Raw genomic sequence first — 26,662 nt, 5'->3', positions numbered from 1 at the left:
CATTGCTTAGTAACAGCATTGTATATGTGAAATTATAAATAATGTGAATTGCCTTTCTTTTTATTTCATCAAACTAAACTGTAAAGTTTTTCGTGTTTTTATTTATATGGGACACTAAGAATAATCTCACATCAGCCAAAGATATTAGTGCCCCCCCCAAAATGCAATGTAAATGTGATTGATGGGGGTTTTTCCCCCCCTTTTGGCTCTACTGTTCAGTTGAGGATATTTTCAAAAGAAAATGATCTTAAAGGTGGTTTGTTCAAGATACCTACAAATTGGGAGATGTCTGTATGTGTTGATTCATTTGCTTCAAAGGCTTATGATGCGTCATTTAGCAATGATACCATGGCATGAAGCGAAAAGTTCTTATGGCTAAGTTGCTTTCTTCTTAGAACACACTTTGGATGTGAGAGCAGGCCAGCTGTGACATGACTCATCGTACTGGTCACCAAGGACTGATTTGGCAGAATTGACAGGTCAGAAAATATTTTCTTCACCAATGGATTTCGTTTAAATTTAAGCAATTTTATGAAACTTCTCTAGCTGGATTATCACAATTTAATAAATATAAGGTATGTATAGAGTGCCCAGACAATACAGCATGCCCTGGCCTGAATACATTTCCAATCTAAAATGTATTATATGCCCAGGCTCTTAGGTAATAGTTTTCCATTGTACCTGGTGTAACGTGTTAAGTCTTAGCTTTCTTAGTTCTTGGAAGATCAGACAGATGTTATCACCCAAAGAAATGAGTGATTGGCACTTTTTAATGATAGGCCAGTGGCTGTGACCCTTGATTAGCCACAGTCCTATGGGTGTACCCGGTTTAAATCACTGCAATAATGTATAATCAACATAACTGTTAAGAGTGTCAGTGACTGTGGTCTGGCTAGGGCTGTGGCATACATGCTCTTGGCTGGAGGTCACTGGCAGTGCTTTATATGACTCCTGTGATTCTATTCGCTTCTCCCCCTCTCATAAAATACAGGGACGCCTAGGAGTGATAGTGGTATTATTACAGGGGATCCTTGGACCCGTCTGCAAACACCGACGTGTCACTGCCACAACCTCGCAGTGCGTCACGCACAGTCATGGCTTATGTTATGCCCTTGTGGTTCAGAATATTCTAGAATGTGGGGTAGATGTCGGTGGGGAATGCTTTAAGTTGTCCAGACCAGGGAAGTAAGGATAAGTTCTAGCCTTCTACCCTAAATGAAAACATCTTAATAAGAAGCTCATCTCTAGTACCCTAGCCCACAGAAGGACAATGTGGGAAGACAGGCTGGGACTGACGGACTGTTTTGTTTTAAAGGAGGAAAGAGTGGAATGCTGTAGGTGGCTGGCTTCCACATAAGTACATCCCTAGAGCTGAGAAAACAGGAATGTGGAAGGGTTGTTTGATCAGCTTGGGTAGCATGAAGTAAATGATTAAAGGCAGTTCCTTGAGACCAAAGGATGGGTGGTCCATCCTTTGGTTGGACTTCCGTGGTCCAACCACGTGCACTGAGCTTCAAAGAGATGGAGAAAATGAACTGAAGAACGATTTCAGAAGAGTGGCTATTGCAGAGAAGCTAGTGGGCATCTGTTCCTCCACTAGTTCCTGATTATGGTCAAATGGCAAGTAACAGTTTTCTTTCTCTTGTACCTTAAAAAACAGGTTTTGCTGACTCTAACCCAGCTGTTAGATTGTGAGAGTGCTGTGTGCTAGTGGCTGAGGCCAGGTCTGCAGAGGTGTCACCAAGAGACCCATCTAGGAGGGAAGTGTTATAAAGGGATTCCTGGTTAAATCCTCTATGGGTAAGTGAACTGTAAAACACAAGTCAGAGGGAGAAAACTTGTCTAGCACAGTGCAAGGTAGACCAGGCACCACAGAGGGAAAAGCTAACCAGGTAATGGTCGATGGCTATACTGGTATGAAGGAAAACAAGTGCGATTTTTGTAGCAGTCAGCAAAGCTTAAGTGCCTCAATCTCTTTGCCTTGACCCTGGAACCATCTCTCTGTCAGGCTGCCTGTGCCGGGGTCATGGAAATAAGCAGAGACATATCGTATTAGCAGAGATTAGATAATATTTCTCACACACTATTCATCCTTCGAGAACATCCCCAAGAAATCTCAAACTACAGGGACACAGTGTGCTTCTTTTACTATCTCGAAGCCTAGCAGATAAGTATTCAGTTCAACAATAACCAGTAGATAGATTTAAGTGAGATTTAAGATTCTGTTATTGTCACTGTAACAGATCCTGTGATTGTAATATGGAGATGGTTAGGCGTGGTTTCATCATTTTTTTCCCAATTAGAAATAAAATTTCTAGGATGGTACTAGGCTCTGGGGATACACATACAAATAAGACATGGGCTCTGACCTTTTATTGGAAGCTCATCTAAAATAACAGATGGTACTGACGAACACAGGTAAATTTACATAAGTAGCAGATTAAAAATCTTGCATCAAGGTATGAACGGTTGACACATAAGGTCAGTACCTGGTCCTGCGTGGGTAGAACTTGCCTCCAGAACAAACCCCATTCCTGGAAAATTGGAAGTAGTCATTCTCAATCTGGGCTGCCTATTTGAATTCCTAAGAAACATTTTTTAAAAGTCCCAGTGCCCAGACCTCATGTTAGACTGACTTTATCAGAATCTCTGAGGGTGGGACCCCAGGCATTAGTGCTATTTAAGGCTCCCCAGGTGACACAAAGTGTAGCTCAGGTTGAGAGCTGCTATAGAGGTCGTTGGACGGCCTGAATATTTACGGCAAGGGGTCCGCCCTCTGTGTGGAAATGCCTTATCTCTGTGTGTGATGCTTCCAAGTAATGAGAGCTTGGAAGCTAGAGGCATATTTGCCATAAAGTAGGAGGCGATTGAACAAGAGTGAGGTTGCAGTCAGACTGCCAGGGTATGAATTAGCTTCCCCTCTTAGAAATATAACCCCGGTGAGTGACTGACCTGTCTGTGCCCCAGTTTCTCCATTTGTAAAGTAAGATTGATTTTAGTACCTATCTCGTGGATTTTTATAAGGAATAAATGAGATGATCAGAAAGTGCTCACTAAATGTTAGCTTTTTTGTGTGTGTGTGGTACGCGGGCCTCTCACTGTTGTGGCCTCTCCCGTTGCGGAGCACAGGCTCCGGACGCGCGGGCTCAGAGGCCATGGTTCACGGGCCCAGCCGCTCCGCGGCATGTGGAATCTTCCCGGACCGAGGCACGAACCCGTGTCCCCTGCATCGGCAGGCGGACTCTCAACCACTGCGCCACCAGAGAAGCCCAAATGTTAGCTATTTTTATAATCACACTTGTTACGTAGATTCATAAAATGTTAAAATAGGAAGGAAGCACGGAAATCTAGTTCTACTTCCTCATTTTACAGATGGGGAAACATAGTTTAACTGTCGCTGACCTTTCGTTTCCTCACTCTTCAAGGTCTATCATACCCTGTGATTTACCTGTTACAGCTATAATCTGCAAGTCCAAGTACCCGTAACTAACTAAAAAATACTGGGAGCCTAACTCTTAAACTGCTTATCAACATAGGTCATTTTGTACAACGAGAGTGACCTTACTTCTGTGTTCAATTGTTTCAGGCCCTTAATACAATGACCAGAATGCGGGTTGGGGTGGGAGCATGCGCACAAAGTCAGTCTGTAGGCATCTTGAAATTGCTATGTACTGATTCTTCTTGATTTTTTCTGAAGTGGAAGAGTGTAATAAGAAAGGATTATTTTTTTTTGAACCCTTCCTCAGTTCTTCACCCACACTATTGATTCTTTGGTTTCCTGTAATGGGAAGGCATGTTGTAGCTTTGTTGCTTATACCTTTACTGCTATGCAGAAGAGGATGTGCTCACAGAGCCCATCTCGTGCTTGAGTTACATCACTTACATTAGACCAAGTCTGTCATTGGAAGGACAGTTGGAACAACTCCCATTTCTCCCTCGCACATGTCACAATGCATCGACTGAAAGACCTTGTTAAAGTCCAAAAAAAAAAAAACAAGGCACTTTTCCCTAGGAAAACTGGGGGTCTGTTTGATTCTATGGTGTCATCAAATTGCTGATGGAACAACTTCTAGGGCGCTTACCAAACTGAGAAAGCCACCCTGGTTAGGAAGTCTTAAATCAACAAAGTGGTTAAGAGCCCTCCTCATCACACTTTCACATGCCTGAGAATCACCTAGGGATCTTAAGATGCAGGTGCTGCTTCAGACAGCCTGGAAAAGAGCCTGAGAGTCAACATTTCTAACGAGCTCCAGGTGCTGCAATGCCGTTGGTCCACGGATTACACGTTGGGCAGCAAGGGTCTATGGAGTCGACCTTCATTCAAGGTTCAGGTTACTTCTCTGCCACTTCCTACTTGTGTGACCTTGGGCAAGTTTACTTACCCCTAATGGTTTAATTTCCTCATCTATAAAACGGTATATGGAGTACACAGTATTATAACCTAGGAGGCCTCTAGGAAATAGACACCAGTCTACTCACTTTATACAATTTCCAACCCCCTAACATCCTCAGACTTGTGGATAAAGAGCAATCAGGGCACATTTTAGTATTTGTTATATGTGAGTCTATAGCTTTCACTGGCTTGACAGGATAGATAACATTCGTTTTAGGCTACTCTTATGGGTCATGCCTTCAAGACACCTGCCCTGCTAGAAGCAAAATCCCATTACAGTGAATCCCATTACAGCGGAATGGGGAGCAATCCGCCAGTTCTGGTGGCTGACCCACAGAAGCAGTGATATGTTGGTCTGGTTATAGTGACTTCTCTAAATCAGTAACAAAACAAAAAGACTGAAGTAAGGGTCAGGCTAACTCTAAGAGCTAAGTTTTTGAATTTGACATTTCCTTTCTCAAGCAGCAACAGTTCTTCAGTTTCCCTTTGCCTGTTGCCACCACAAACAACCCAACTACTCCTGCCAGAAAACAAATGAATAAGATGCCTAAGACCATTGTGGTAGATACCTGTGGATTGGCTTGCCCAACCTCTATTCCACCCTTCTTCTAGTTAGAAGGGCTGGAAAGCTAAAAATACTTTTCCAGACTCCCTTACAGCTAGGGATTTTGCACGTGAATTAGAGTCTATGAATTATATTCCTTCATCTGAGATCTGCAAGGTGGACTCAGTGGGTGTTTCTACAGGCAGACACGGTTGTGGAGGTTCAGTGTTGAGTGTCTTCTAGCTTTAAGTATCAGAAAGGATTGACTGGTGGTGGTCTCTTTTCTGCTGTTTTTGACCGTGGATTGCAGCTACAAGTATTTGTCTTCTCCTCAATTTCCAGAAATCCCCAGATGGGTCACTGTTCTAGAAATTATCCTCAGAGGCCCAGGCTAGAGCCTACTTTAGTCTATTTTGTATACATGTAATTTCCTGAATTAATTCCCTTCATGCCAGCAATATCTAGAATGATTTCTATTTTTATGCCCTGAATTCCGACTGATATGGTCACTCACCCAAAGAAAATGGTAAAAGATCTAGGAAATTAAAAGAAAATACATAGAGGGGATGTAACTGCCTTCTTCTAGCTAATGCTGGATTCAAAATACTTTTATTGCTTTTAAGATCAACCTGATTCTCCAAGATATACGTCACATCAAGGTGAATCTTGTTTCTTTTTTCTCAATCTCCTCTAAAAGAGGGTAGAAATGTGTATGCACATTATCTGACCTAAATAATCTGGAAATGAAGGGAATAAAAATAGAGAAAAAAATCATTATTCTGTGAGAGAATGTCACATTTCATGGATTGAATGTCTCCATTAAATCGCAGTGTTTCATAAGAAAACACAATACCAGTCTGCAGAACATGGAAATAATGTGTTGTTTCTTTATCTGCCCAGCATCCCTTCAGATGAAAGAATCTGCTGTTTCCCTTTCTTCTAATTCAGTCCCTGATGTTGGATAGGTATAGGTGTGTGTGTACCACCACCTCTCCACACCTACTTCCAGTTTCCAGGGCTGGAAACATGGCCCCAGCCTGGCCAGAGTCAATCCTAGTGTTTTTCTAGAGCAATGAGGGGTGCTCACTACTGAGCTTTTGCCCATCAGGGACTAAAGCCTGCTGCTACTCTGTCCATCTCTAAAATAATGCAGGGAGTCAGCCTTGGGAAGCTTCACAAGAAACCCAACACCAAGAATAGCAGAGCTGAAATATGGGAGGAAGAAAGAGGAGGAGAAGGGCAGGACACACTGATGCTTTGGATGTACCACTCGAAGAGTTTTTCAGTGACTTGAGAAAAAAATGGTCTTTTATTTAAGGAAGTTTGAACTAGGTTTTCTGTACTTGAGTCTGCAAGAGTCCTGCTTAATACAAAGTAAAATCCGTCAACCCTAACGCATCTCTAGAAGGATTATCAAAAGAAGACGTGGTTATTCTGAATTTCCTTTCCTTAGATGGTTTATCCGGTGAGCTTCTCCCACCTTTCCCTTTACCTTCAAGCACACTATACCTCCTGCTTCACACACACACAAAATGCAAATTATTGTATAAGGATTTTCTCAATTTCCTGACTAGATTTGAGCCCTGGTCTGATTAAACACACAGTGTTCTCTCCACTAGGCTATACGGCCTCAGCATTCTCTGTTAAAATAACTGCTTCATTGGTTAGTTCCTATGCCACAGAAAGAGAAATGGCTGTAATCATTAGTAAGAGTGAGCAACTTAGCCAAGGTTACACATTAGAAAGTGGTGGAGCCTTGATTCCAGCCCAGGTCTGCCCATATCAATGCCACACATTTCTTAAACATACTGATAACGCATCCCAATCAAAGACGTGTCCCTCCTCCCATCTAAGGCAATGCTTCCAGTCCTCCAGGACCCTATTCAGGCACTTAAGCTCTCCCTCTTCTTTATATCCAGCTTGCTTCATAAGTTCCTCACCTCCAGCAGTTAGACATACTCAAGACTTTCCCATTGTAAAATATATAAATAAACCAACTCCACAGTGGTCCTTCCCAATGACTGTATTTATTTACAAGTAGAGTTATTATTTATAAGTAGAGTTATCATCTCTACTTCCTCATCACTGTTCTTATGAAGCCACTTGTTCCAAAGCCACCACCAACTTTTTGGTTATTAAGTCTAAAGCATACTTCTCAGTTCTCATTTTACTTGACTGCTGGAGAATATTTAACAATATCGAACGCTCCCTTATTTTTGAAAGCGCTTTTTCTTTGGCTTCCACTGTTGTCGTGCCTTAAATATTTTTGCTGTGAGGGATTGTCTCTGGCTTCCTGTACCCTCCCCAGGTTATCTCAATTCCAATTACCAGTTGCATTAGAGACAGTTTGTCTCCTGATATTCCTCCTAGTAAGAATTTTAAAAGGTCGCCAATGACAATGCTTTCTTATCCCTTAAAATTTTATCTTAGTAACAGCTCTAGATACATTTAGACAGATTTTAATCATATTCCTTGTACATATAATAATAGGAAAAAGTAAGTGAAATAAATTGATTCTCCAAGAACTTCTTTATATTATAACCTTCTTTATAATATAACCTTTATTATAACCTTGTAACCTTTATAATATAACCTTCTTTATATTAACCTTTAGCTCAGAATAATGTCTTTTCCAAAAAATAGTATTGTGATGCAGCATTTGTTTTTGGTTTTTTTTTTGCGGTACGCGGGCCTCTCACTGTTGTGGCCTCTCCCGTCGCGGAGCACAGGCTCCGGACGCGCAGGCTCAGCGGCCATGGCTCACGGGCCCAGCCGCTCCGCGGCATGTGGGATCTTCCCGGACCGGGGCACGAACCTGTGTCCCCTGCATCGGCAGGCGGACTCTCAACCACTGCGCCACCAGGGAAGCCCTGCAGCATTTCTTAAGAGGGCGCTTCACTCTTCAGGATTTTCTTCCAGACAGCTGATACCCAGTCTGCAAATTTTGATGATCAAAAACATAGGCAATGTCAACACCTGTTCTGATGGGAATTGTAAGACCTTATTGATTTGTGAAGTGTTAAAATGTGAAAAAAAAAAATTCTAAGTATCAGTGAAATATGGCAACTCACATTGTTCTGAAGAGGACATGGCTGTAGATCCAGGCTTTTTACAGAATCTTAAGTTATAGTTTCCTGACAGACAGTGGGGGCACCTCCACAGGCAGAACAAATGGAAAAGGACCTTTTGAAAAAGCCTTTCAGTTGCTCTCCTGAGAGTGGAGGAGGGGGCTGGACAGGACAGTGTCCAGGAAGCAAAAGACTCGCGCCTCGGCCTTAACTCTGCCTTGCCCGCGGTTATTTGCAAGTTGAGGTGATGACCGTAGCCAGCTATGTGTTTTGAGGGAATCATAGCAATCATAATCCAAAGTCTCACCTAATGACTTTTTCACTGAATTACGAATGAATGAAGGCCAACAAGCTTAGGGATTTTCTGTTTTGTTTCTTGCAGTAGCAATGATTGGTTTTTTTGAGGCTCATGGTGGAAGGAGTCACATGAACATCTTTTTTTTTTTTTTTTAGGGCCTCTGAAAGTCCTCTCAGCCTCCATACAACACACACACACACACACACACACACACACACACACACACTAGCTTATTATTGTTATAGCCTGTAGCACTCTCTGAGATAATCTTATATATTTATTCTCTCTTTCCCTTATCATGGAAGCCCCATGACAGCAGGGACCTGGATGTCTTGTACAATGCTGTATCCCAGAACTTAAACTAGCTCCTGCCCAGGACACAGCATGTCTAAAGAAACATTTACAGAATGAGTGAACCCCAGAACTAGGCAGCTAGAAACCTAAGAAGGAAAGAAATGAAAGAAATAAAGGGAAATTGGTGGTGAAACTAGAAATTTGGACGCCCTCCCCCCCCAACAAAATTTTAAAGAGAACAACTTGAACTGTGCTGATGGCATATATAATTCAGACATCAGCAGACTTCTTGCCCCCAGAATTAGCTCAAATGGCAAATTCCAGTTTGTCCAGGTCCAGAGTTCTGTCAGGTCTGTAAACTCTTAGGGGTTTTCGACCTCAGAGTCCCCTTCAACCCGACTACTGCTTAGGCTCCTCAAGTGCAAATGCTGCCCCCAATTCTCATGCAAAATTCACCCCTTTCACCAATTTGCACAAAGGCACAAAAGACCCAGTCTCAACCATCTTTTTCTTTTTCTAGTGAGCTTTACTGAGGGTTCAGGGAGCGCTCTCATTGTGAAACAGCCTTTGCAAATGCCACCTCCCCTCCTCCTGAGCTCTGCAGAGTGGATTCCTCTCCTAGCTTCCTGCAGGGCTGTTCTGTTACTCGTTCCCTGGGGATCTCCCTCTCAACTCCAGCAGCATATCAAATACCTACGCCAGATAAATACGGGGATTTCTCTAAAACAAGTCCTGGTGAACAGGATGGCCTCCACATCACTGCACAGGTAATCACTTGAATGACGGTCCTTCTTAAAGAAAGAAGGCAAATATAGGTAGGGAAAAATCATGCCTCAGTGAAATACCATGCATTAATCAGAGCACAACTTCTTAGGGTGTCTGATTCTGACTCACTGCCTTTGAGCTATTTATAACTATGTAAATTGTAGGTAACTGATAATGCAAATAATTCTTGCCTATATCCATGCAAATAACGTTCTGTCTGGTGGAGGTGGAGGTGGAGGGTTCCGGCCTCCTAAGGGGAAAAGCCAGTTTTACAGCCCTTTACAAATTCGTTTCTGTAATCCTATTTTTTGGCTTCTCCTTTGAACTGGTTGTAATACTTTTTCTGATTCCCTCATTTAATGAATGTGTTAATTAAAATTTGGGTGTGTTCATTTTATTTTTTCAGCTTTATTGAAGTATAATTGATAAAATCATAAGATGTTAAACGTACACAATGTGATGATTTGTTCATTTTGTAGTTGCATGAAAGTCATGCTTTTTATCTTTTGTTTGAAAGTTACCTTTGTAAAGCATCAGGGTTCTGGGACAGGAAATGGTAGTGTACCCAAAGGGGAAACAGAAGAGTGTGTGAAGGGACTCTTTACAGAGGTGTGGGCAGAGTAAAGAGACAGGGATCGTGAAGCACCCCCAATTAACAGGAGAAGGAAACTGGTACCACCTCTAGGGCTCACTGGGCATGGGGAGGGAGCTGTGGCCACACTTAAGAGGGACGCAAATAATGGCCCAGCAGGAAGGGGCAGGAGAATAAATAGTCATAACTTTCCTCTTGTCCTCTGAGCCCCATGAAGCCAGAGGGTAAAGGAGACAGGGTGAACATAGTCCAGCTTGTTTCCATGATTTTCAGTCAAATCAGTCCAACAAGAATCATAAAATCTCAGTGAATTTAGAGAATCCCGCCCAAGTCTGCTATAAAGGTTTTTATAGAGCCTTACATTACAGTTATACTTTATATGTACATAGTTAAATAACATAGCCCTTTGGTAAAAGTTCGTAAAAGAGATACCATCCTTTGATCACTTTCTACCTTTGATCCCGTATCTTACAGTCTTATGCTTATATTGCTCCCTCTAAAATATTTTTACTATAGTCTTAACAACCGTCATGTTAACAGATACCTGAAAAAAATCTAATGTTCTCTCCAGTTTCTGGACCCTAAGCCTCTGACCAAGAAGTGAAAAGTTGATGTAATTTTAAATCTATTTTTATATACTCATTCTCTGTATATTGGGTGGAAGCTTGGTGAATATACTTTGGAGAAAAGAAAAGCTGGATTGGTTTCTGGGTGAAAGAACCTTGATATGATAAATCTCAAGCTTTCTGCCCGGCCTTTGTGCTTTCACACAGTTAACGTTCAGCTGAGCACCTCGACATGCTCGGGTGGAAAACAGCACAGTTGCAAATCAGGGCTGAGGAAGCTGAATAAAACTGTGCATGATAGTGTGAGAAGAATTTAGAGCTCAAGGAGTGATCTGGAAGGAAGGGGAGAAGGAGGACGGCAAAACGACTGGAGGCTGCAGCAGAATCACAGAGTAGTTGAGGGACTATTTTAAGGATGGCTAATATTCCATTGTAAATTGTTTTCTACCAAATCTTTGGTAAAGTTGGCTTCATGCAAAACATGTATGTGAGTGGTTCTGATCAAACCGTAATAAGGAAATAACTTTAAAAAACCACCAGTAATGATAAAAAAAAAAAAATAGAGGGCATTTGAGTGTTTAGTATGTCCTGGGCATTCTGCTAACACAGATGGCTAAACTATCTATGTTACAGTCACCCCCAGTGAGACAGATATTATACCCCCTTTTTAGGTAAGGAGGCTGAGGCTCAGAGAGGTTAAGTAACTCACCCAAGGCCACATAGCCAGTTCACGAAAGAGCCAGGATTTGACACCAGAATCCAGTCTCTTTTCATAGCACCACATTGCTTCCTAATCATCCTCCCCACAGTGTCCTTAGAAAGCTGTCCTCCAGACTCTAACAGTCATTGACAAGAACCCCCTCCTCCTCTAAGGTTGCCCATTTCACAGTCAAAGGGCTGTAACCAAAGTTTTTCCATGTGTGAGTCAGATCTGTCTCCCTACAGTTTCCACCCACAAGTCTTCCATCTGCTTCCTGGGCCACTCAGAACAAACCTAATCTTTCTTTTACGGAGCAGGCTAATATTTGAAGACAACGTGTAAAATTCTTCTACCATGTTGGACTTTGCATTATATGCTTTGTAAAAGCAGGCATATGTGAAAGGGATCCTATCTGAATTGCACATGGCTTTATTCCCAGCCACCTAGGACATGACCTGGTACCTAGGCATTCAACAAATATTCATAGAATGGATGAAGGAAGGCCACATTTGGAGGGTACAGAGTATGGCTGATGGGGCAGCAAACATATGAAAGAGATACCACCCTCTGATTACTTTCTCTACATATCTCATACTCATGTTCATACTGCTTCCTCTAAGATATTGTCACCAAAATCATAACAACCACCATTTTAACAGATACCTGAAAGAATTATTAGAGGCACCACTTTGGGAAAATATGTTTCCTGCTTCCACCCCATCCCCTCAACTGCCTACACATGTTTCCAGGTGGTCAATGTTCTCCCTCAAGCTAAACCTGTGGGATAATGAAAGCAAGGGCAGTCAACAGATCCCTTAAACTATAACTTGCTTAATCATATGTAACCTGCCTTCACTGATCAAACCTGCCTTAACTGTTCCTACAAATTGCACACCCTTCGAGCTTCACATAGCTTAGACAATACATCACAAGACTCCTTTAACCGCCCCCTGTAGGTAACACCTCTGACGTATGGATCACTATAGTAACGGTTTCAAAAGCTGTTTTTCAGGAACATGGAGCTAGTCTTGCCCAGTTCATATTGGTCGAGACTGCCAACTATTCAACTGGGCCTTCTGCAGTGTTGGATAGATGACCTTTTGACATCAGAAGGCCAAAACACTCCACCCTCAGATCACACTAACCCCTCCATTTTCTGAACAAGCATCCCATGAAAAAGCACGTAGCTCAGTTGCGCATGCGCAGAACACAGGTTTCTTCACCGCCTTACCTCCATTCATCTTTCCCCAGGCCTCAGACCACCCTACTTATTTTTTTTTTTTTTTTGCGGTACGTGGACCTCTCACCGCTGTGGCCTCTCCCGTTGCGGAGCACAGGCTCCGGACGCGCAGGCTCAGCGGCCATGGCTCACGGGCCCAGCCACTCCGCGGCATGTGGGATATTCCCGGACCGAGGCACGAACTCGTGTCCCCTGCATCGGCAGGCGGACTGTCAACCACTGCACCACCAGGGAAGACCCATTCTTTTTTTAAAAATAAATTTATTTATTTATTTATGGCTGCGTTGGGTCTTTGTTACTGCGTACGGGCTTTCTCTAGTTGTGGAGAGTGGGGGCTATTCTTCGTTGCGGTGCATGGGCTCGTTGCGGTGGCTTTTCTCGATGCACAGCATGGGCTCTAGGCGCACTGGCTTCGGTAGTTGTGGCTCGTGGGCTCTAGAGCACAGACTCAGTAGTTGTGGCGCACGGGCTTAGTTGCTCCGCGGCATGTGGGATCTTCCCGGACCAGGGATTGAACCCGTGACCCCTGCATTGGCAGGCGGATTCTTAACCACTGTGCCACCAGGGAAGTCCTCATCTCATTCTTTATACATATACTTTTATACAACTCAAGAACTGACCATATGGAGAAATGAATTATTCTATACCAGTAACTGCTGGATATATATACACATATATACGTATATATGTGTATCTATACATATAAACTTTTTATTGTATAATAAATTATACAATAAAATTGATAAACTACACACCCATGGAAAAGTACTTTTGTTGCATCTAGGACATTATAAAGCACTGTGGTTCGATAATATGGGGAAGTAGCAGTGGAGAGAAGGGACAGTGGTAATTTTCACTGTGACTCAGCCTTTGCAACTCTAAGGGATTGAATCAAAATTAGAAATTCTCTAGTCTTATATTACATTTAGTCTTATATTTAGAAACCTGGAAAGGATGGGGCAACCAAACTGTGACGCTAAGAGGACAGAGAGAAGGGCAATCGGAGTGGAGGGAGCCTTTTTTAATACACTGCTGCCCAGGCCGAGAATGCCTGTAGATAACGCTTCAAGTTGGGCTGCCAATTCTCTTCTCCTGGGACGGCGGTCGTTGTGCTATTATTTAGGGCCACACTCTGCAGTGATCACCATTCGTACTTTTGTCCCACTGTTTGGCAACGGTCTGCTCCTGAAACTCGTTGGGTTTCAGTTTCCTCCCCTGTAAAATATTGGGCTTGCATCACAGAGGAGGGTTTCTGGAACACGCTCACAGCAGGACACCGTGGCGCCTGGAAGCGGAGCCCTTGAGCCAGGCCCCGCCCTTGAGCCTTTCGTCTGAGGCTGGAAGGGCGGGGGAAGCAGGAAGGTGGGTTTTGTTCCCAAAGGGCGTGGGAGGGCGCACTAAACAGCGCCGGGCCTCCAGGCGCACGCGCCCGCCCTGCCGCTCTCCGGGCCCCGCCCCGCAGCGCGTGGGGCCGGACTCTGACCCGGGGGCGGCCCGGCGCGCGCTCCCCGCCTCCTCCCCCCCAGGGCCCCGCCCAGCGGCGCGGGAGGGGCCGGGCTCCGGCGAAGGGGGCGGTGGCCGCGGCGGTGACAGCGGCTCCCCGCCCCCGAGGCCGCCACGTCCCTCACGTACCACCCGGACGAGCCGCGGAGCGGCGACCTGGCGCCGGGGGCTCCGGCTCCTCCGGCGGGGCTCAGCATGAGGCTGGCGCGGCTGCTGCGCGGTGCCGCCTCGGCCGGTCCGGGCCCCGGGCTGCGCGCCGCCCGCCCCAACGTCAGCCGCAGCCTCACCTCGGACTCGGGCTCCGGCCCGGCGCCCGAACGCGGCGTTCCGGGCCAAGTGGACTTCTACGCGCGCTTCTCACCGTCCCCGCTCTCCATGAAGCAGTTCCTGGACTTCGGTGAGTGCGGCCCGGACCTCGGGCCTTCCTGCGCAGCCCCAGACGGGAGCTGCGGCCGCTGACCCCGGCCGGGCCCGGCCCGCGCGGACGCCCTCTTGTTTTCTGAGCGCCCCACTCAACGTCTCTCCCCGGGCGCCTTAGGCGCCTCCTTCCTTTCTCGCGGATGGATCTTTCTGCTCAGGTGCAGGGGCAGGCGAGATAACTGGAAGCGTGTGGGGTTTTTTTTTTGCCGTGTATTGTTGAAAAACAAACCCGGGGCCGAGGGCGGAATGACCCGTCGCTTTTCAGCGCCCGTGTGCACCTCCGCGCTCGCAGCCTGACCGTTTCGGAAGAGCGCAGCTCCGGTGGGAAGCGAGTGTGCTGACACCTCCGGGAGTCGCGTTGGGATTGTGCAGAGTGCTGATAAATGCTTAGTTTTGCATATGATGATTGCATAAAAGTGGCGTGCTGATAGGAGAAGCAGGTTATAACTGGCCCAGTGTTTCAGAGAATGTTTTCCTTGCCACTGGCTTAGGAGTTTCCACCAATGTCACATTCATTTCGTCAACAACAAACTCTGGAGCACGTGTAAAGTGCGTGAGTACAATATGATGTGGGGTTTGTTTACCAAAGTGACTATCGACTTTCGCCTTTCTCGGATGGGTGCTTCCTGGTTTTCTCTAGAAAGGCTGCAGAGGAATTTCAAAGTCAGGCATTTAACTTTGCCTTCTCATATGGGGGCGCTAAGGGGAAACGGGGGAAACTAATAAAGTCAAAACTTTGAGTAGGCAAAGTTATCGTCTGCATTTTGAGTGCTGTTTGGTCACTAACGGATCACTAGTGGCTTGAAAGATACCACCATGGTATCTTTTGGTATCTTGAACTTGTGGTTTACAGTGGCAATTTTGTTTGGCTCGGAGCTCTTGGTTTTTGTTTTTACTTTAAAATGACTCTAGTGTGATTAAGGGGTGAATTTGACCTTGTTCCCAAATATGCCATTAAACTTTCACAGGAAAATGTTTTAATACAATAATTCCTGCTATTGACAATCTAGTTTTTGCTAAGGATGTCTCTTGCTAAAACAGCAAGATTAAATCAGTGAGTTTAAAATGCATTATTGAAATAACAGGGCTTTTTAGTTTAACTTTAAATGAAACTGCTTGCCAAAGGAGATTCTACAGCTGTTCTGCTTAGCAAAGGAGATAGGAGTGGAGGAGGAAGCAGGTTGCTTTCCAGGAATCAAACAGTTGAATAGGACCTGCTGGGGGAGAAGCTTGAAGATGGTTGCTGAACAGGCATTGGTATTTTTTGCTTTCTGTTGCCTGAAAGACTCTTCTACATTTACTCTTTGCTTATGGCAATTAGTATAGTAGTTCTGCGTGGAATCAATGCATCTTCCTGTGAACATGTCAGAATTTCCACTGTTTCTTAGAGAGGTTCTTCTCATAAACCTAGAGTTAAGAAACAGATTTTTTTAATGATAGCAACAACAGGTTATATAGGATAGGTTTTTGCATGTCCTACGTTAATTAGACCCTGTGACTTGCTTAGGCTTGCTTAGGTCGTCTTAGTTCTAAGATGGGAGATGTGAGTAATGGAGATAAGAAAGTATCCTCATTGCTGCTGTACAGTGTGGTTGGAAGGGTGGGAGTTGGAAGGTCATTCAGGCTATCTTGTCCCTTGCCTCCTCTTCCTTGCCCTGTCATATGGTGATGCTACCACTTGCCAAATAACTCCCTCTGTGTTTCTCCCGGCCTTATGGCCTTCACTCACTGCTGTTCCCACTGTTTGGTTTCAGGATCTGTGAATGCTTGTGAAAAGACCTCATTTATGTTTCTGCGGCAAGAGTTGCCTGTGAGATTGGCAAATATAATGAAAGAAATAAGTCTTCTTCCAGATAATCTTCTCAGGACACCATCAGTTCAATTGGTGCAAAGTTGGTAAGATTGCCTGTCTTGAGTCTGCAATTTCCATAGAGTTGTAGACTTTACCCGAAGTTAAAGCAAATACTTTTTTACTCTTCAGTGGAATCTTAAGGTAGTGGCAGCATTCCTCCTCCTTTGTTTGGATGTATCTGGGTTTATCCCCTGAATCCTGGACTGTACTACTTTTTGGTTTTGAAAAAAACAATCAGAACTGCACAGAAATACAAACACTATATTTCAGATTTGTGTTATTAAATCTGCAGGGATGTTATTTTATAATGTAATAAAAATATCTACTGTATGTTGATAGTTAGGGATTTATGTACATTACCTTTAATCCCTTCAATAACCCTGCCCAGTAGGCATGATTACCTCCATTTTATAGATGAGAAAACTGAGGCACCTACAGATTAAGTCCTTTGCCCAAGGCAGCACCAGTCGTGGTGGAGCTGGGAGTCAAACTCAGATTTGTTTGTTTCTACTGCCCCATGCTGTGGTCAGATTAATAAAATGTATTAAAGGGTGTAAATATTTTTTATAAACTGAATTTATTTTAGTGAAGTATATTTTTATAAATCACAAAAGTTAAAATCTTTATTCTACCATTTAAAGACAATTAGAAGTTATTAGAATTGTGTAGAAACTATGATCTCTCCTTTAAAAAATGACAGTAGAGGTATTAAAAGTGTGCACACATGTGTGGCCACCTGTGTACAGCCTTTCTTGTTAATGCTATTACAAGTGTTATTCTCTTAAGCACTATAGATTTCAAACAAAAGAGTTTGCCAGATTTCAGTCTTAAATGGAAAAAATTGAGCTGCAAGACATTTCCCAATTATGATTTGTGGAGATCCTAGCTTTCCTGTTGTAGGCATTATAGTTTTGGGAGAAGCTGATCTAATGTCACTTTTTTAAAATAAGTGAAAGAAGTATGACTGCTACATAAACGATAATTAGATGTCATGTAGTCCAAGAATGTAACAGTTAGAAATGTGGTTTAAGTAAGAGGAACTCTGATGGAAGGGGGACATACAATTTTCTATGGAGGCTTATTCCTGTTTTGTTTTGTTTTGTTTTGAATTCGTTAAAAATAGAATATGCTGCATTTTGAAATCTTATCTGTGCCTAACACATTGTAAGTGTTGTAAATTTGATGCCAAAAACTCAGCCTCTGTGCACTGGTACCGAATCAAATCTTGAAGACAAGAGTTTTGGGAGAAGTAGGAAAGAATAGCTTATTGCTTTGCCAGGCAAAGCGGGACACAGCGGACTCATGCCCTGAAAAACTGTGTCCCAACACAGGGAGATTTGGTGATTATAGCAGTGGTTCAAGGGCAGGGTTTGCTGATAAGGATGAGGGTGTGCAGGGCCTGCAGTCCTTTCATCTGGCCTCAGGTGGTCTCCTGATGAGCTTCCTGAGGTTATCAAACTGTGACCTTCTCTGGATTAAAGAATGCTAACATATTCCATTTGTTGGGGGTTTTAGTTCTGTAAAAAAGCTCAAATATATTGTTATGTATCTCCCTTGAGGTGGAACCAGGACCTGCCCCAAGGCTGCACTGTTGTTTCTTGGCTGCTCCTGCCTTGTCTCTGCATCCTCTCCCTTCCCTGATTACCAACTGTTTGGACCTGCCCTTTGGAACTCAGGGAAGGTTGTGGAGGCTGGAGTCTATTCCCTACAAACAAGAAACAGGGGACATGGAAAGGCTTCCATGCCCAGGAGCCCCACAGGGTCCTGCTTGGTTTCAGTATCTCTTGAATAAAGAGCGTAATTGTTCTTGCCAATAAAGAGAAAAGTAAGTGTTAAGTCATAACAGTAGACATCAGAATCACTTGACTTTGGAATGTGTTGGCATGCAGTAAGGCATATTGCTTGTCAGAAACAACTTTCCAAACCAACATGTGGATTTACAGATTTTTAAAACACTTTCATTGCCCCTGGGTGCCTGCTAAGTTATGGCAGTTTTAGATCCAGCCAAAGCAGACCTTACACTACTGATGGTCATTGAATGGTAGGTGTTTTGGCTCTGGCGCTGCACTACCACTGTGCTCCTCAGCATGACCTTCAGAGAGTCATTTGGCTTCCCTCATTTTGCTCCTTTACCAGGTGATTTGCTCCCTTGAATTGTTTGGTAAATTAAAAACCTGCATTTTCATGACTTTTGTGTTTTTGTTCAGTTGTTTAAAAGAACCACGTGTTAGATTGTAAACTTTCAATAAACATCTGTTGACTGGACACAAACATCTAAAATTAAGTTTTTAAAGCAGAGGCATTTAAGTTAGACTCTTAGACCAAGGTAGGCTGGCATCCACATTTTACTGAAACTAAGACAAGTTAAGTCATTTGCCCAATATCATATGGCTATTGGTGACAGACTCAGTTCTCATAAGTCAGTATTTATACTGTAAGGTACAGTGGTAATTTTAAGAAATTTAAAAACTATCTTAGAGTATAGAACTTTCAAAAAAAAAGTAGGAAATCTTAAAATTCTTAAATCAAATTTAACCTAAGCTTTTAGGAGAAAACATGTACTTTCTTCTAATTATTGTCAGGCACTTTGCTTGAATGTGAATGGGTATAAAAATCCTACTTCAACCATAATTTGTTAAAAATTAATTAAAAATTAAGAAATGTTAAAAATGCCTTTTGAACATTTTCACAATATTAAAGTTTCAAAATGTAAAAGAACAGCTTTACTAGGGGTTGATTTGCATTTTAGGTATATCCAGAGTCTTCAGGAGCTTCTTGATTTTAAGGACAAAAGTGCTGAAGATGCTAAAACTATTTATGAGTAAGTACACAGTTTTGACCCTATTCTGAACACAATTTTTATACTGTTTGAACATCATATAAAAAATGTAAAGGTATTGAGCTTATACCTGCTGTTGGGTCACTTTAGGAAAATTGATTAACTTTTAGTTTCCCACTACTCTAGAACATATGGTGGTATATGTGTCTATAGTAGCCCATACAGGCCAATCAGGTAACATAAGTTCGTAAATTGGGCTGGGCATAAGAAAATCTTCATGTTCCTCTTAACTCTAGTGTAAAGAAAGATACAATTCAAATGGGATGACCAATATGGAAATGTAGATGTGGCCTCAGTACCACTTGGATGATAGGGGGCTGGTGAGGACTCTTGACCTGGAGAGTGTATGCTTCTAAAGGACAGCCATCTCAGCTCCGCTGATCATTGCTGAGCAGAAACACTGCCCAGATCATCTGATCTGTGTGTGTGTGTGTGTGTGTGTGTGTGTAAGAAAAACTGCAAGTCTAGTTTTTTTTAAAGTAAAATCTCTTAATTTTGAAAGATTGGAAACTAATTAAATTTTTAACAGACACTGAAGGCCTACAAAAACTTGTCTATGGGTCTCTAGTTTATGACCAGTGGTCTGTGAGACAGTGTAAGTAATGTGACCTGTTTAATAATCAACATACCAGGACTAATAAGCCCCATAGTCCCCTAAGGCAAGTTACCTGCTTATTCCAGTGAATGTTGCTCAGAACTTAAAGACTACCTCTTTTGTTGTCCTTCGAGTGCATTACACATTTTTTATTTACTGTCTTTAAAGGTGATAGCAACATTTCACTTTTTAAACCTGATTTTGGTCTGAAAATAACATCAGGAATTTACTCTGTGTCTAGGTATGCAGCATAGTTTACACAGATGATGTCATTTAATCTTTAAAATAACTCTACTGAGGTAATACTATCTGTGCACAAAGAGGTTAAGTAACATAAGATAGCATTAAGGTCACAGAGATAGCAAATGGATTTGGACCCACTCAGTCTTACTTAAAAGTAAACATTATGCTGTAGAACCTTCTGGGAAAAGTTATTCAGAGCTGAATTTTAAAAACTAAGGTGAGCAGCCAGGCAGAATACTGCAGGTTTTGGTTTTGACAAGATAGAGAGACGTGAAATAAATGATTAAGGAGTGACTAGAAATGATGAGTTGATTGTTGTTTTTGAGGAGTTTTGTTGTTTGTATTTTGGATTAACAGTTTGGTTTCGAAACTAATTACAAGCTAGGAATTCCAAAAATGTTTTGAGTAGTGAGAGCATCATTGGAATAGGTTAATAGCATTCAAGATGATGACTCTGAATGAGAAAGCACTCATTCGGAAGTGTAAATTCTTACGGGTATATTACAAGATGGATTTTGTTACTTCATAACTAAGACTTCTTTCCTCTTTTATTTAGTTCTTTAAATTAACCATGCAATAATGTCTTCCGAATGATAGAAATGGGAAGACTGGATGGCTTGATGATTTTTCTTTGAACACAACATTTACCTTTTCTTCTCCCATTTTTTTTTAAACTCATTGGATGAATGGACTTAGAATTCTTTTCTACTTTTCTAAGTGGCCCTTTCTCTTTTTGAACCTGGGGAATAGTTCCAAAACAGACAGCCTTTATTGGCTCATTCATCTTCATTCCTTACAGAGCATGTGTTCCCTAGAAGCAAGTGCTCTGTCTTCCCTTATGCTGAATGTCCCTGGATCCATCCTCATAGCAAGTGCTCAGATAATCTTAGTTAATAATGGTTAAAGAAAACCCTTCACATTTGTAGGATTGTGTTTTGTGGCCGTGTTACTTTTAGGAGTTCCAAGAAAATAATTACATCTCACAAGTTCTATTTTGGAATTTCTTAACATCTCCATAGACGTATATTTTATCATCTGAAATATATTTAAATAAGTGTAAGAAAACATGCACCGATGCTTCTTTTACTGAATTAGGGCTTCCTTGCCTAGTAGTATTGAGTAAACTTAGATTTTAGTATCCCATTCACTTGCCAAAATATTTGGCTGTTTTAACAGACGGGTTTGTTTAGCTTTACAGATACTGTGATACGGATCAGGAACCGACACAATGACGTGATTCCCACGATGGCTCAGGGTGTGATTGAATACAAGGAGAGCTTCGGGGTGGATCCTGTCACCAGCCAGAACGTTCAGTACTTTTTGGATCGTTTCTACATGAGTCGCATTTCAATTAGAATGTTACTCAATCAGCACTGTAAGTGTCTGCAAGTCAAGAGAAGAAGCTAAATAAGATGTGTTGGTATATTTTAAATTTATTTAGAAAACTTCCTTTTAGGGAGAACATTTAATTTTACTTTTTCACGTATTAAGAAAAGCAAATAGACTGCCGTACAAAGGAGCTTTTTTTAAATTGAGTTTTTATGTTTAACATTATGTAAAATACTATGTTTATGTTTAAGGAAAATACTTGTTCTACTGTTTGCTACCCATTAGAGAAACAGTATTCAAATCTGGACAGGGGCATTAGGTATTTTAGCTTATTTTATTTGTTTTTTATTTTTTGATAGCTTTATTATTTGGTGGAAAAGGCAAAGGAAGCCTGTCTCATCGAAAACACATTGGAAGCATAAATCCAAACTGCAATGTGGTTGAAGTTATTAAAGGTAAGTACCTTTCTCCTTTCAGAAAAAATGAAAAAATCAAAATTGAGTATTATTTTTCTTGCTATTAAAATAATTATTTATATTATGAGATAAAATGTTAGGAGGGAACGTATGGGTTTGAATATAACTTTATAATGCTAACTGTGCACTATGAATAGGACGAATGTTTTGTTGATACAGTGTTTTGTTAGAGTGTGGTGATATTATGAGGCTATCTGTTGACTTCAAAATATTTCCTCCTCCCCTCTTTCTAATTCCCTATATTGGAGCCATAATTCGTAATAGTTTGGTTTGCATCTTTCCACACTTTTTTGTGTTTGTACCATCTATACTTGCACACATACATAACTGTTGGTCTTATATTGTTTGTTGTTTTTGGAAAATGGGGTACTTTGTGTATATTTTTCTACAAGTTTACAGACATTGTACCATGTGCAGTACATATGGATATACACCAGGTTATTGAATGGCTGTTACGGATGTATCAGAATGTATTAATCCATCTCCTATTGATGCCTATTTCGGTTGTTTTAAATTTTCTATCACCAACAGTACTGCAGTGGACATCCTTAGATATGTGCTGACTTTTGCTAGTATTTTAGAAGGCAAGATTCCTAGAATCAAAAATATTTAAAGTGCATTTCAAATTTTGATACCTCCAAAAACGTATCAATGAATGAGAGTGGCTATTCCCTAAACCCTTACAACTCTAAATTTTTGTTATCTGTATTGTAAATAGTTTCTTCAGCCTTCTGGTTTTCTTTTTACTTTGTTTATGGTGTCTTTTCCCATACAGATATTTTAATTTTTTGTGATCATATCTGTCATTTTTTCCTTTCTGGCCTTTAGGCTTTGTCATGTCGTACTTAAAAAAGACCTTCCCCAAACTAAGATTATTAAAGTATATTTTTTTCTATAGAAAGTTTTAAAATTTCTTTTGTCTATATACTATTGCCATCTTAATGCATGAAACAGAAGTAAATTTATTTAATGACTTTTTTGTTTTGATTCACACTAGATGGCTATGAAAATGCTAGGCGTCTGTGTGATTTGTATTATATTAACTCTCCCGAACTAGAACTTGAAGAACTAAATGGTAAGCCTGATGCCTTTTCCTTAATGATTAGTGTTATGATTACCAGAGAAGGAATGATAAGAATTTAGATTTGTTTTAATTAAAAGAACTTTTCATCAACTTCTTCATTGGATATGAAAACTGAGGGAGAGCAAATCATGTTAAAAATATATGTATTTATGTGTGTGTACATATATATATATTTTTTAATTTAGTTGGATCCTTTCTGAAAGACATTTTGGCTTTTTCTTCCCCGTTTTCCTTATTTTTAATTGATAATATTGATTCTTTGCTTATTTTTGATTTTCTGGTTAGTCATAGAAAAAAGTGATGCTGAGAAAATTACATCTGACTTTTATATGTACTTCAGTAATGTATGGTTTACCCTTTAAGATTTCTATTTCCTGAGTTGTAAACCATTTTTTATTGTTGAGGAAGTAAAAAGACTGGAGATGTAAAAGAGGAAAGAAGGATGCTCATCTATATGAGAATCTGATTATTTCTGATGGTCTTCTTTTCACCCTGACTAGTGCCTTTTGGACACAAAAGGTTTAGATGCCTTAAAGGAGATTGATGAGTCTCCCTGTTTTTCCTTGAGGTAGGGTAGTTTGATAGAGGGACAAACATTTCCTAAGTTAAAATCACCCTTTAAGAAGAATGAAATTAAATAGGCTTTACTGAGTTGTATTCTGGACCTTAGAGTGGGAGGGCAGTGGAGGAAGTTGCCCCATTGAAAATAGAATTGCCTGGTTTTCTAAAGCCATATGGTACCATTCAGTAAATAAGAACCACAATGCACAAGTGATAGTTTGGGAACTTGAACTGCTGTGGGCAGTTTCCAGATGTACTGTCCATGTTTCCAAGGGACAGTATTCAGTGGGGAGTCCAGTTTATTGGCTGAATTAGAATTCTAAGGTATGGAGACTCTTACTCCTTTACTAAAAGTTCTGCTTTACTTATTATCTGCCCTCTACCCCCAGCTGGGCTCCTATTAAATGTTTGAATGTAGAATTAGTAGTCCTTGATAAATTGATGCTAGCTCAAAGTTTTTATTCAGATCTATATCCGTTGAAGTGCCTAAAATAAAACAAAACGTTCCACCTGGGTGAAACAATTAAAAAATGGCTTTTTAAAGAAATAATGTATTTATGTGGGTTGGACCAAGTAGACTTTAACACTTCTTTTTGGAAGGTAAAATTCCGACCTTAAGGCTGAGTGTCTTAAACAGACTCACCGTTGTAGACAAGAATGGGAAGATGGGTTGGTATATCATTATGCAGGATTGCAAGAGTGAGTGCAGGACTCTTGTTGTCACAGTCAGTTATAAATTTGTGTGAGCATTGGGTTCAAACACTGATTCAGTGAAGAACTGGTGTGGCCCTTCTCCCCCAAATAGTACTATCCTCCACAGTAAATGTTTTCTTTTCATCACTACACAATATATTCTTTAAAATGCTCTAAGCACATCTCTCTGTACTTTCATATTTTTCTCTTCTGCTCTGTAGCAAAATCACCAGGACAGCCAATACAAGTGGTTTATGTACCATCCCATCTCTATCACATGGTGTTTGAACTTTTCAAGGTTTGTAAAATAGTATTACGTCACCTTTATCAGTCCTTTCCTAAGGTTAGGAATCTGCTTTGAAAGTTTAAATACTGTACCGCATTTTCCTCAGTTTCATTAAAAGATACCCTTTCATGTTCGGTGTCATGTCACATCACTGGAGATCAGCTGTTTGTCAACACTCACGGGCCCCTCAGTTTAGTGGTAAGCTCAGACCCGGGACTCAGAAAGACCTGGATTTGAATTCCAATTCTGCCACGTAATATGTGTGTGACCTTGGGCAAGTCACTCAACCTTTCTGAGCCTCAGTTTACTCCTCTGTAAAACAAGGATAATACTATCTAGGTTACTATGAAGAGAATAACATACTAAATTCTAATACAATGGCAGCACACTATAGGTGCTCAATAAAGTTTTATTTATATTTTTACAAAACAAAATATTTAGAAGAATGATTCTCAACTTTCACCTCTAAAGGACCAGTCCCACTGTTATATGCATTTTTTTTGAGAAAGTCATTTATATTGATTTACAGGGCTTCTCCTGTTATTTTTGCTCTTTACAGCAAAATTTGAAAACTAAATACAATTATGCTAATAATATTGAGAGTACGTTTTTTCTCATCAACACACCAATGACACTTGCTGGTAGACAGGAAAGTGAATGATGAGGAGTGGTACGGGTCCATGTGGCTGAAAATTACACCCCAGATCAAGCCTGTAGTCTCTCTCAGTGTGGTTACCATGTCTTCAGCCAAGAGCCTGTGGAAGAGAGAAGAGGTGGCTTTCAGCCTGATCATGAAAAAGAAAAATACAGTGAAACAGAAAAACTGGTTGACTGTCTTAGAATAGCGAAGATTGAAGAATGTTCTTGGTTCTAAGACAGCAAGAACGTATCGAATATCTTACAAAAATCTTTCTACCAAAGTGGTTAAATGAATAAACAATTGGCACTTCAAGGATTAACTTTTTTCCTTGAAATTGCAGTCACATAAAGATCTTGTTCCCCATGATGCTTTATAAAAGAAATATTACCATATTATGTAACAGATTTTATATTATGTCAGTGATAATGGCTTCTGTCTGAAACCTGATCTTAAATGGCCTTTGGTAGAGATGACAGAATCTCCTCCTCAGGGGACTCAATCCTGATTGGTGCTCCAGGGCCACACACTCTTATTTCCAAGTTCAGTCCTGTCTTTTGCCTTTTAAACTGTATCTAGTCTTAGCAGTTCCTACTCCAATGCTACATGTCATCACGTAGTGCTTATGATATGTTGGCACTGTGTACCCTGTATCCTCTAGAAATTGGTCAAAACAGTTTTACAGTGTAAATACCCCAGTTTCAAACTAGTGGTAACTTGGATTCATTTCTACATCATAATAAGACTTGCTATTAATACTAAATGAAAAAATTGTTTTTTCTTAAAGCAATTTATGACAATTTAAATAGTTCTTTAAAATGGAGATGAAACTGTTTTCAAAAAACGAGGTTTGCCCATTACCAAATTATAAAAATATTTGGATAGAATTTTCTGCTTTCATGTAAAACTAGTTAAAAGTGTCGAGAAGTCTGGTTTTGGAAAATATGCAGAATTTAGTTGGGGTCTTTAAATCTAAATATCTACCAAGTCCTTCAAAACTGACTATTTTTTTAAAGTAATTCTTTAAATATGGTTATAAGAATTATGATTCTCTGGCATATTTCCACTGAATTAAATTTTTAGAAAAATTTCAAGTAGTGCATATGTACTTGAAAATTGTAATTAGTTTCTCTCTTTAAAGTTGCATTTTTAATGTAACCCTTATGTATTTCAGAATGCAATGAGAGCAACAATGGAGCATCATGCCAACAAAGGTGTTTACCCGCCTATTCAAGTCCATGTCACGCTGGGTAATGAGGATTTGACTGTGAAGGTAAATGCTGTTCTTTGTTTATTTTTTTAAATTGATGTACAGGCATGCACATATTTTCTAGAAGACAATTTATTCTTAGGAGAAAGAAATTCTGTAACTAATTGATAATAAGCACATTACTTCATTTATCTGGCAGGTTATGGAATATTCCCTTGAGTCTATTTCTGTTCTGGTCCTTCATCCAGATGATTCAAGTTAAAGTAAATCCTGGAGACAGACAGCTTAGCAGGATCATGAATGTCCACTTTGGTATCTACTTTGATAAGTAAAATCTAAAATATTTGGGTATTTGTAGTGTTATGTAGATAGTACATAATTTTTCATTTTTAAACAATGCTTTTTAATCTACTTTTGTTTCATTTGATTTTCATAGCAAATTTTAGTTAGGAGCAAAGGCAATTTTATTCTCAA

General features: G+C 40.8%; 1 protein-coding gene across 3 annotated transcripts in view; it reads left to right on the top strand.

Moving 5' to 3' along the window:
* The first annotated feature begins 13,947 nt into the window (after positions 1–13,947).
* The window catches only part of PDK1 (pyruvate dehydrogenase kinase 1), a 33,828-nt gene continuing 21,113 nt past the window's right edge, over positions 13,948–26,662 (top strand). For 2 of the 3 annotated variants that reach the window (XR_003437458.1, XM_027128189.1), the window contains exons 1-8: positions 13,972–14,360; positions 16,138–16,279; positions 18,985–19,056; positions 21,103–21,287; positions 21,601–21,696; positions 22,715–22,792; positions 24,277–24,353; positions 26,153–26,251. Coding sequence is in view for 2 of the 3 variants with exons in the window: in XM_027128189.1 (XP_026983990.1) it covers positions 14,159–14,360; positions 16,138–16,279; positions 18,985–19,056; positions 21,103–21,287; positions 21,601–21,696; positions 22,715–22,792; positions 24,277–24,353; positions 26,153–26,251 (951 nt within the window). In the remaining variant the exon portion in view is untranslated. Of the gene's footprint in view, positions 14,361–16,137; positions 16,280–18,984; positions 19,057–21,102; positions 21,288–21,600; positions 21,697–22,714; positions 22,793–24,276; positions 24,354–26,152; positions 26,252–26,662 lie in introns of all 3 variants that reach the window. The other variant, XM_027128195.1, reaches the window with a different exon arrangement.

The sequence above is a fragment of the Aethalodelphis obliquidens genome, unplaced genomic scaffold, assembly GCF_003676395.1.
Source record: "Aethalodelphis obliquidens isolate GAN/ISIS:26980383/991018 unplaced genomic scaffold, ASM367639v1 scaffold2, whole genome shotgun sequence".
Lineage (NCBI taxonomy): Eukaryota > Metazoa > Chordata > Mammalia > Artiodactyla > Delphinidae > Aethalodelphis > Aethalodelphis obliquidens.
The sequence above is the reverse complement of the archived record's forward strand: the minus strand, read 5'-3'. Positions and strand labels throughout refer to the sequence as shown.